The 12,402-nt window shown below is 39.4% G+C and overlaps 1 protein-coding gene across 1 annotated transcript in view; it reads right to left on the bottom strand.

Moving 5' to 3' along the window:
* LOC311114951 (uncharacterized protein) overlaps positions 1-1,228 on the bottom strand; it is a gene marked incomplete at its 5' end in the record, with an annotated part of 25,814 nt that extends 24,586 nt beyond the window's left edge. Inside the window, one exon of the mRNA XM_084190171.1 lies at positions 1,054-1,228. Within this exon, the coding sequence (XP_084046297.1) occupies positions 1,054-1,228 (175 nt within the window). The remainder of the gene's footprint in view (positions 1-1,053) is intronic.
* Between the last annotated feature and the right edge of the window lie 11,174 nt (positions 1,229-12,402).

Genomic DNA, 12,402 nt, shown 5'->3' with positions numbered 1-12,402 from the left:
GCAGGTCTACAATTTTGTTTCTGGTGTCCTTTGACAGCTCTTTGGTCTTGGCCATAGTGGAGTTTGGAGTGTGACTGTTTGAGGTTGTGGACAGGTGTCTTTTATACTGATAACAAGTTCAAACGGGTGCCAATAATACAGGTAACGAGTGGAGGACAGAGGAGCCTCTTAAAGAAGAAGTTACAGGTCTGTGAGAGCCAGAAATCTTGCTTGTTTGTATGTGACCAAATACTTACTTTCCACCATAATTTGCAAATAAATTCATTAAAAATCCTACAATGTGATTTTCTGGATTTTTTTTCCTCATTTTGTCTGTCATAGTTGACGTGTACCTATGATGAAAATTACAGGCCTCTCTCATCTTTTTAAATGGGAGAACTTGCACAATTGGTGGCTGACTAAATACTTTTTTTCCCCACTGTACTGTTGGCCATGTAGTATAGCTACTACTACTACTACGAGCAGGTGTCCACATACTTCTGGTCATGTAGTGTACTTCTGGTGTATCTACTGTAGCCTAAAGTTACTTTATATCTCACTGAAATAAATGTATTTCCTGTTACCAAGTCATTTACGGTTTCTATGCCTTTTAGTTTTTGTTGAGACTTCTAGCTCACTCAGAAAAAAGAAAAAAGAGAAAATAATAATATATAAATATAAATAGATAAAAGAGAAGCAAATGGATCTGATGTGTTCAATTAAATGGGGAATGAGTGATTTCTTTAAGTTTCTTAGATGCTCGGATATGTTACGTTATGTGCGCATGCGCAGCTTCACTAGAGACTTAAATTATGGCACCTGGTAATCATTTCACGACAGACAATCATCAGGAGCACACAGCCCGTTGGTATGTAACTGCGAACTACTCACAGTCTAGTATTAATGTTTAAGTCACTTATATGTTTGAGCACTAAACGTTTACCTCACTGTGTCGGTGTTAGTTGGCCGAGAGTAACTTGTGGCTCGCTGGGTGCGGTAGCTCAGCGACCCAGATGCTGTATAGCATTAGGCTATCATTATCAGCCATTGCGTTGTGCTGATTGTTCAGCGCACTCTGCTGGTTACTGGTGGCGGTGGTGATAGCGGAGGTTTGGTTCGGTGATCCATGGTGGAGCGCCGCGTTGTGTTGCGTTTGTGCATGGGTGGGTCCTTTGGACAAGGCATGTGGTGGCATGGGTTCTGTGTCCTGTGGCAGCATCCGTGGCAACGGCGGAGTCGCTGTGCGCATGCTCCTCTGGCGCTAGGCATTCTGGGTGATGTAGTCAGTACTGTTTTAAGCCTGATTAGCCACATTTTGATGGTGTTGTAGGCTTATTTTGATTTTCATTATTTGCATTATTATTATATTATATTATTTGAATAATATTTACATTATATATTTGAATAATATATTGTCATTATTTGTTTGTTGTAATTCAGGTTTATGACCTGTGGTCATAGGATTTAAAATAAAATTTAAGGACAAAACGCGAGTCATGACATTGTGTGCTTCCTGGTGAGCCTTTTCGGAGGGCTAAATAACGAAAAGTCCGAACAGTTTTCCTTGTGGACCAATTTATCGGTGATTTCTGAAATGCTTTCCATGGATTGTTCCATAAGGTTGTGTTTTTAGGGATTAATATTGATTCTTGTAGAATATGTTTCATTTTCTTTCTATATTTTTTAAAAGTGTTCTTAGCTATGAAGTTGTTAATGTTCTTAGATTTATCCTTTTGAAAATTGATACGTAAAAGTATTCTGTGGATGAGCACATCTTCAATATGTACCCACTGTTCCTCTTTAGTGCATTTTAACTATATGTCGCAAGTAAAAGCCTTGGGTGGTGAGTTGATACAATTCCAAGTCTTTTAGGTTAAAACCACCCTCAGATACTCACGAGTGGCGCAGCGGTCTAAGGCACTGCATCGCACTGCTTGAGGTGCCACTACAGACCCGGGTTCGATCCCAGGCGGTGTCACAACCGGCCGTGACCAGGAGACACCACGGGGGTCATGAAAAAAAGTATTTGATCCCCTGCTGATTTTGTACATTTGCCCACTGACAAAGACATGATCAGTCTATAATTTTAATGGTAGGTTTATTTGAACAGTGAGAGACAGAATAACAACAAAATCCAGAAAAATGCATGTAAAAAATGTCAAATTGATTTGCATTTTAATGAGGGAAATAATGATTTGACCCCTCTGCAAAACATGACTTAGTACTTGGTGGCAAAACCCTTGTTGGCAATCACAGAGGTCAGACGTTTCTTGTAGTTGGCCACCAGTTTTGCACACATCTCAGGAGGGATTTTGTCCCACTCCTCTTTGCAGATCTTCTCCAAGTCATTAAGGTTTCGAGGCTGACGTTTGGCAACTCAAAACTTCAGCTCCCTCCACAGATTTTCTATGGGATTAAGGTCTGGAGACTGGCTAGGCCACTCCAGGTCCTTAATGTGCTTCTTCTTGAGCCACTCCTTTGTTGCCTTGACCTTGTGTTTTGGGTCATTGTCATGCTGGAATACCCATCCACGAACCATTTTCAATGCCCTGGCTGAGGGAAGGAGGTTCTCACCCAAGATTTGACAGTACATGGCCCCGTCCATCGTCCCTTTGATGCGGTGAAGTTGTCCTGTCCCCTTAGCAGAAAAACACCCCCAAAGCATAATGTTTCCACCTCCATGTTTGACGGTGGGGATGGTGTTCTTGGGGTCATAGGTAGCATTCCTCCTCCTCCAAACACGGCGAGTTGAGTTGATCCCAATGAGCTCCATTTTCGTCTCATCTGACCACAACACTTTCACCCAGTTCTCCTCTGAATCATTCAGATGTTCATTGGCAAACTTCAGACGGGCCTGTATATGTGCTTTCTTGAGCAGGGGGACCTTGCGGGCGCTGCAGGATTTCAGTCCTTCATGGCGTAGTGTGTTACCAATTGTTTTCTTGGTGACTATGGTCCCAGCTGCCTTGAGATCATTGACAAGAACTTAACCATTTAATTTCATATTTACGGTGTTGTTGTTATTGGTCAGCTAGCTGGCTGGTTAAGTTAGCACTAGCCTAGCTAGCTAACATCCCCGACCATGAGGTCACTAAGCTACTCTCCTCCTGCTAAAGAAGAGGAGGTCTGCTGGACGGAGAAAGAAGCTCTAGTGAAACAGGAGGATGAAGAGGAGGATGTTACAATACAAAAACAAGTAGAGGGTGAGGCTGTTACCGTGAAAGAAGAAGAGAAAGACGTTACAGTGAAAGAAGAGGAAGACGCGTTCAGAGTGAAAGAGGAGGAGGATGTTACAGTGAAAGAAGAGGAAGACTCGTTCAGAGTGAAAGAGGAGGAGGATGTTACAGTGAAAGAAGAGGAAGACGCGTTCAGAGTGAAAGAGGAGGAGGATGTTTCAGTGAAAGAAGATGAAGACGCGTTCAGAGTGAAAGAGGAGGAGGATGTTACAGTGAAAGAAGAGGAGGAAGCAGTCTTTGGAGTGAAAGAGGAGGAGGAGGAGATGACTGTCACATCGAAAAAGGAGGAGGAAGAAGAGGAGGAAACTGGATATCTGGTTCCGGTTTCCCAAAGGCATCTTAAGACATCCAATGGTTCTAATGATGAACTTAGCAGTAAGATGCTTTTGAGAAACCGGGCTCTGATTAACACTAGTAAGTACTGTCTTAAAAACAGAGGCACAAACTCTGCAGTTGTTGAACTGATGTGTGGTGTTAAAGGGGGAATCTGCAGTTGCTAAATCCATATTTGGACTTTTATATTATTTATATATAGCCATTGATTCTTGAAGAATATAACACATGCCTCATGAGCTTAGTTCAACTGTCGTACCCTATCAGATCCCAAAATAAGCTTTTTCTACTCCAATGTTTAGAAACAGTGTAAATGTAAACCAACACTGTATAGCCTCAACATGGTTAAAACTATAATATTGATGTCATGGATGGTCCGACCTTGCATCCATAGGTCTGTCTATGATTTTGAGAGTAGTTACATTTCTCCAGTCCCATCCTCATCTTATTACCAAAACAGTGGTGGAATGACAGCTTTGTTATTGTTTGAACTGCAGATTGGTGGATTGATTGATGTGTGGCTTTTTTTTTAAGGGGCAACCTAGGTTTTAAACAGCAGCAAAATTGGGGGCTGGAGAAATGTAACCACTCTCAAATTCATAGAGAAAGCTATTGTAGCAACCTTAACCCAAAACCTAGCGACCTCATCAAGAAGTTGAGACATCTTGGTATAACAGTTATAAGGTGTTGGCTTGACAGTCTCTGGACCCAGGTTTGAGTCCAGCTCAGGGCTACCCCTGGAATTCACTACACTATGAATACAAGGACTGGCCATCCATAAGGTCAAAATCACAGTTTTAACCAGATTGAGGCTATACAGTGTTTGTTTACAAACAGTGGCGTTATATGAGCTCATGTTTTGGTTTCTGATGGGGTAAGACAGTTGAAACATTTGAGGCATTTAAAAGTTATATTCTTCAGGAATCAATGACTATACAGTTTATGGGTCTTTCTATTGTCGTATATGATGAATGGTGGTCATCATTGCTGTCAACAAAAGAGTCCATCTATGCTGCATCGTGTCAGAAGTTTTTATTCATACCACGAGGTTACAGCATAAATTACAGACACGCGTTGCCTGGAGAGCAGTTGCCTCAAATTATAATAACCGCTCTGGGGTTTATTGTCTAAAACCCCTCTTATATAGACAATACCAAAATAAGGGTTACCCCCTCTTCTGGCCAATCACCAGTCTCCCCTCGGGCGTCACCCTCCAAGCGGCACATTTCAAATAACATCATAAAACATCCCCCCTCTGGCCTGAACAACCAACATTCCATTTTGTCATGAAAAACATTTAACAAAGGCATAATCTTCAGATACGATATTCCCCCCTTTCGAGACGAAATAAACGTCTCGAAAACAAACAGAATAAGATTATGACTATTAACCATTTATCTCATTGAGTATCTTTAACATTAAACCAAAAACATTCTTCTCTACAGTGTAAATACCTTTCTATGAAATAACTGTTTATGAAGTGTGAATACATTACTATGACATATGAAGAAATCTCTATGAAGTGTGAACACATTACTATGAATTATGAATAAATCTTTATGAAGTGTGAACACATTACTATGAATTATGAATAAATCTTTATGGAGTGTGAGAGCGAAAAACCTGTCCGGCAACCTTTGTTCCAAATCCATCCATCCATCAATCAAGACAGTAAAATTCTCTCACGGTCCCTCTGCCCCAGGCAACCACCGCGGTACTCCAGATAAACTCATAAACCATGTAAATACATTTGAAACTATGATGCCATTAAATACACATGTTTCCCCTGCAAACAAAATCCTATCCAGAAACATCCACTCTCAGGCTGGTCAACCCATAGGACCTGAAAATGAAACTCTCCCTTCCTAGCCTCTCTGTCCCTAAACATTCACCGAAATAAACAAAAGCATCTAAGATCCTCATCTGCATTCAATAACATCAAACATCATTCTACTAAAATCAATACCTAAGAATATGACACAATTATGTATTACACATCAAATATGTCTATATTTCATTGCAGACACTGGAATGTAGTCCACTACACTTCATCTCCTCCGTAGTCTCGACTTCCAATGGACTTGTTAATGATGGAATCAGCCACACCCTCCTTGTTTCATCTCCTCCAGTCATATTGTCCCTTCATATTGTCTTTGTTTGAGTATTTCAATCTCCACATGTTCTCCCAAATGCTTCTGGAATGAAAAGAAAAGACCAAACAGTATCCTTTGCAAAACAACCACTTTCAAATTAAACCTCAATTTCACCTAAGAATTTAAAAAATGATACATAAATGATGCATGAATCACATTATCCATTCCCCCCTTTGATTCATAAATCATACTAAAAATCATACTAATATTGAAAAAACACTTTGAAAAATCATCAAATAATCCAAAATGATATTTATCCATCAGTTCCACTTGTCCATCTTTATCCAGATCAGGAACAGTCAACACCGGCATCGGAGTGTTGTCTCCAGGCATCATTCTCCAACCTATTTCAATCTCATAGCTTCCTCAAAAGTCAGTAACATATTACACAGTGCTATCAAAGCTGTCATTAACCCATCACTGCCCCTACTGGCCTAATTGATCTTGCAACCAAATCTTCTCAGATCTCCCAAACACATCCCTTATAATGCATCTATAACCCTAGTGATCTTATCTGAACTATCTGGACTCAAAGTATAACCAATATTTATCAATATTATCTTCCCAAATGTTACACCATACCATGAATGAAGTCCCCCCTTCTCCCTTAGACTTACCCTTCAATGATAGGCTTGAAGACTATGACATGTAGCCATGTCTCTTTTCACCCCATTTTCAACCCTAGCTTCAGATTTCTGTGTTGGTACCACTCCTCTTTTAATGGTAAAAACCTCATATGGAAGCTTAAACGTTGACCTGTAACAACATCCTATCCCCCATAGGGTAAGAATATACTCTATCATCACAAACCCACCAAATATCTCTAAAATTCCCATAGTCACATTGTCAGTCAAAAGCTAATCTTTTAACCATCAAAGTCCTGCTCTTCTTACTACCTGATATATAAAAAGTAACCTATTATTTGTCATTACTACCCTTAAGGTCATACTTATCCAAGGTTATCCTATACTCATCACACTCTGATATTCCCATAAACATACCCCTTACCTCATATGTTTTATTAGAACAACAACAACGTTTATCCTCACTGGTTCACCTGACTACTTCAGGTTTCCACTGTTACCTGACTTTACTTTCCATCTAACAATTCCCATAGGGTAAACCATTTACCCAAGAACACTTAAACCCTACTGTTCTGACAACTACATTATTTTATCTGTCAATGACTGTTGCCGATACCACAGTCATGACAAAGCATAAGACTTACCCACACCTGATAGAGGCCGCGCGACCGTCTAACACGTCTTGGGCTGGCATCCCCAACAGACATCAACCCTCAAGATTCCTCACTGACCTTACAGAATGAGTTAATCTATCTCTAATTTTCACAACAGAGGAACGAGCAGTACTGATCAGATACCCCCCCCCCCCTCTGTCATGAAAATCAAAAGACCCCATCCTGCAGCTTCCATGATGAATCTATATTCTCCATTTCAGATTAATCTATATTGTTTCTATCTGCTCTCCTATTTTAATCCTATTCGTACTATCATTGACAGCCCTCTCCATCCGTAACATAAACTTCTGAGTCATTAATTTCTTTCCAAAGTTACCATTAAAGTAATTGATTTAGTTGCTGTATCAACCCTAATTACTTCTAATGCAAAGGTTCCCATTATCCTCTGTGTATTATCTACTGTTGGAGTGACTACTATAATCTACACTTCCTGAACTCCCTTGGTGACTGCGGAAGCTTCAACAGATTTCAAATCTTTCATTATAGGCATCACTTTATGAATTACATAGCCCTTTAACCAATAATTCCTAACCGGAACAACTTCTAATGCTTGCACTAGATAAGTACACATATATTCTCCCTGACCTTTCTCTATAACATTACGCAACATAAGTGAACAGTCACTCCTAACCTCTTCCAAACTATACCGTTGTACAAACTATCCCTCCTTTGACTAAGTGTAACAGCTTCTACTCCTGGTCCTGATAACAATACTTATTCTCCATAATTATCTCTCCATATGGGAGGAACGTCCCCATCCTAAACCTTAATAAGTATTATTTCCCTAACATTGGTGCTGTATTGATTCCCTTATAATCAAATGCGATATATTTATGACTTTAATAACTATCAATGTTGAAAGAGTTAACTTGCTTCTCCCTGTTGTTCTAATAAACTGAAGTGTTAATGTCCTTAGTTACTCCTAGTTTTCCCCAAAGGAAAAAATTGTCTTTGCTTGTACTTCCATCTATCACCACTAGTGTCACTTTTTCCCCAAATCTCAGTCCTTTCTCTAAATCCCTGACTTTCAAACTTTTGATTACACAAAATACACCTATAATGACCTTGATCTCCCTGCTGGAAACTGTAAATATAGATACTCAATCTTCTCTTATCATTCAGCAACACATACTTTCTCAATGCATCTGCTCCTAACCGATTTAAACTCCTCCCCTATCTTCCCACTAAACTTTAAAATGTCCTTCCTCACTGTTCTCTCTCTGTCTTACAACTAACTTTGAAACTTAGCTTACTGTCTCAGAGTTCTTCCAACCCTAATCTACTCCTAACTTATTTTAATCTAATCTTTTCCCTCATAACATTTAAAACCTTTTCCCCTGATTTTCACAAAATCCCTTACCACCAAATTTGTAGAATATGTGATTGGGAAAGTTCCCCACCTGCTTCTGACTCATTACACACAGACTTGGCAAAACGACTAACCACCTTTTAGCCTAGCCTGAAATCCCTTAGTGTAAGAATGTAACCCAGAATAATAATCCCCCCTTTTAACTTTTCAGACAGATTGTCTTAATAGACAGTCTAGTGTACATCTTATTGTACAATTCAATTTAAACCATGCATCTCTTCCCAACACTGCCATAACAGCATCTTCTAATATTAGTACCTTAAGAGTAAGTAACTGTTTTACTACCTCAAATCCCTCTCCTAATTCGTTATCAATTAGTGAGATGTTTAACCTCTTTAGACTGAACCCACATAAGTTTTCCCCTATTCACTATCCCTTCTAATGGTCAGTTGTTTCAACTGTTAGCTATTTCCTCTTCTTCTCTAATCGATGCTCTCAGCAATGCACCCCCCTTCATCTCTTCTAGGTACTAACAGGTGATCTTGAATTGCCCCTGTATCTTCCTTAAAAATGTTCTCTGTTCTTCCTCCTAACTTGTTGCATGAACAGGTAAAGTACCCAATCTGTCCATAATTATACCAGTCTTCTGAAAGTTGCTGAAAGTGTAGCTGAAATATTCCTCCTTCTTCTTTGTTCTTCTCCCTCTCCAATTCTGTGTCTGTCCAGAAACTGGCGGTCGATATGGAACATCTGGTCCCCCCTTGGCTGGTACAATTGCCTTTGATATTGTTCAGTTGAAGCTGTAACAGTGATTGTTGATTTGGTTCACCCTGATTCTTCATCACACAAGCTTCTCTTCTCCACCAGTTGTATGATTGACTTCTCAGAGTTTCTTCGTCCTGTTCTTCTCGTCGTTGACATATCAGTATTCTTCAAAAGGTTCTCTTCTAAATTCTGTCCTTGAAATATCATCTTCCATCATCTTCTTACTCGTGGCCTCAATGTGTTCTTCTTCTTCAATTCTTGGGATCCTTTCCTCAGCAGTTTCTCCTCTTCTGTATCTTCAGCGGTGTTACTTCTTCTAAACTATTCGCTTTATCCAGGCATGATAAGCATCGGTCTATACCTCCATTTCTTCTTTGCTAGTCATTGTAGGATAAAATCCTCTTGAACATAAAGCACCTTTAATCTCCAAATCTTCATCGCTTTCTTCATCTTTGCTCTTGTATCCTTCTTCTCTCCTCTCTTGCCACTTCCTTCTGATCACAGAGTCATATCCACCCATGCATGACCTCTCTCAATCACTAATTCATCTTCATCGTCGTTTCTGCTCGTATTCGTCTTCATCTCTGATGCCATAATCACCATGCTAGATGATCACTGAAAGCTTCCTTCTCGTAAGGTGAGTGTCTTTCTGCTGAATCCGTATGTGAGAAAGGTGTACTAACATCTGCCATTTGTCTCTCTAACACTACTCTCTAACCCTACTTAGATTAAAAAATGACTATTTTAATCAATTTTCCCCTATATCAAGCCTTTTATATTCCTTTATTGTGAACTATCCTATTTTAGACTATATAACTTATATAGGCTTCCCCCTTAAATTATTAATATAACCCTAACAACCTCCAAAAAAAAAAAAAAAAAAAATTTTTTTATTTTTTTTTTTATTTAAATAAACCGGCAAAAATATGAATATCAAAAAAAATTCAATTAAATGTTTTATTCAAAAACCATTTCCATAAAAATTAAAAATCAATTAAAAATCTAATTTTTAAAAAAAACGAATAATTAAAATCAATTTCTTTATTTCCCTATCTTATCAATTTAGCTATTAGTGGCTCTCTCACCATAACCCATCAAATGCAAGTACCTAAATTCAGATTATAATCCTCAAAACAAAAGGCTGTACCCCTACAACACTACAATCCCCATAACCCCTTGTTTCTTCCTATGATATAAACCCCAAGTATCATAATTGCAAAATAATGTCAGTACCTGATTTCCAATCGAACTGTAATCCAGCCCAGTGATGCACATAGCCTCCAAAATGTAACTTTTATTGAAATAGAATTTGCCAAGCCTATGCAAAATTGTCATTTTATCACATTTCTTTAAATTGGAAAATGTTGCAACCTAGCCTGATATCTGATCCTCTGCTGCGTCACGTGATGTCACGTCATGTGACGTCACGCCACGCACACGTCAGCCCCTCCTCTCTCTCTCGTCTCGCCGTTCCATGTTCCTCTCATATTTCAAAAAACATAGAAACAGACAAGATTTCAGCAGTTAATGCAATCACTGAGTATTTCCAACCATTCAATATTCATTCGTTCTACATTATTCACTCTAAGACTAAACTCAGAACTAAATAGATCGCTCAAAAACATTATTTTATTTTAATCCGTTATTTAATTATTTAATTGAATTTATTATAATCCGCTACCATATATCTAATTTATAAATTCAATGGTTACAAAACAAGTTCCATCTTTTAACCAATCTTTAAACTAGAATACTCATGCTAAAATCTCTCTGTCTGTGTGTTTCTCCGTCTCCCTGCAGCTCCCAGATGGGACCTATGACCCTAACCAACCATTTTGTTTTGTAGGCTCAGCGCCTCGTGTCGTAGTTTTTAGCCCCGTAAAATCAAACGCATGCGCACATCCATTCAAGCCCATGCTTACTACAAAATAGAACGCCAGCATCCTACCTCAGTTTCTCTATTTTACACTTATAGCCAGACAATAACACATAACATAACTCACATTTGCGTAGAACTTTCAGTTCCACCTACATACAAACAAGTTTAAGAGGCTTGAATCCATCGCAGTGGACCTCTAAGGATATCCGTTAGCATGTAGCACGCAACACAATTAGCATTTAGCATTTAGCCTTTAGCTAACTGCGGCCTACAACATGTAACAAACCCAGCATTGCGTCTTTAATTGATTACTGTTTCGTTTGCCCTAAATTTATTCTGCCATGGGTATGGCTATTTCAGTGAGCGATCCCCCCCAATGCAACTATCCCGTCGAACAGAAGTTGAGTAAGCCATCCCCAAGAAATTTTCAACCAACCCCCAGTCCCAGACTGAACCTGAACACTCATAATGCATGTCCAGGATTTTGGCCCACCCTGGTGGTCGCCCCGTTCGTCACGAGGGCTTATCTAAACCTGCAATGCTCTAAAGAATGCGCATATCTGAATTTACCAACCATTGACCATAGTTACCAATGAAATATAAATGTCTCCTACCGTTTTCCTAAATTTGTCATTGCCCATAGTTACCAATGAAATATAAACGTATCACTCTAAATTATCATTGTCTATAGTTACCAATGAAATCACATTTTAGCAGACTCCAGTCGACCAGCAATAACACCACCTGAGGCCAGGTCATAATGGAACATCTCTCCCGTGTACACAAGTCATATCCAATCTAACAAACTCCAAAGCGGTAAGAACACTCACCCTTTTTTCCATGCCTCAGAGAGAGTTAGCCCGGCGATTGACTGAAACACAGAAGAGACGCAAAACCAGCCCCACGTTGGGCGCCATTATGTCGTATATGATGAATGGTGGTCATCATTGCTGTCAACAAAAGAGTCCATCTATGCTGCATCGTGTCAGAAGTTTTTATTCATACCACGAGGTTACAGCATAAATTACAGACACGCGTTGCCTGGAGAGCAGTTGCCTCGAATTATAATAACCGCTCTGGGGTTTATTGTCTAAAACCCCTCTTATATAGACAATACCAAAATAAGGGTTACCCCCTCTTCTGGCCAATCACCAGTCTCCCCTCCGGCGTCACCCTCCAAGCGGCACATTTCAAATAACATCATAAAACATCCCCCCTCTGGCCTGAACAACCAACATTCCATTTTGTCATGAAAAACATTTAACAAAGGCATAATCTTCAGATACGATACTATATCTGCCAGTGAGGCTTTCCTGTGGGGGTCAAATTGTTGGAGCTGTTGATAAGTCATTGGATAATATTCTGCAAATGTATTTTAATTTTTTTTTAGGGCTGACCCTAGTCGACTGGTCGATTGTTTGGTCGATAGGCTGTTTTGTCTACAGAGATTTTTTTAGACTGAGATTTTTTTAGTCAAGCATTTGCAAATA

This window comes from Coregonus lavaretus (assembly GCF_964263955.1).
Source record: "Coregonus lavaretus genome assembly, contig: HAP1_SCAFFOLD_1245, whole genome shotgun sequence".
NCBI lineage: Eukaryota > Metazoa > Chordata > Actinopteri > Salmoniformes > Salmonidae > Coregonus > Coregonus lavaretus.
This window is presented reverse-complemented; position numbering and strand designations above follow the sequence as displayed.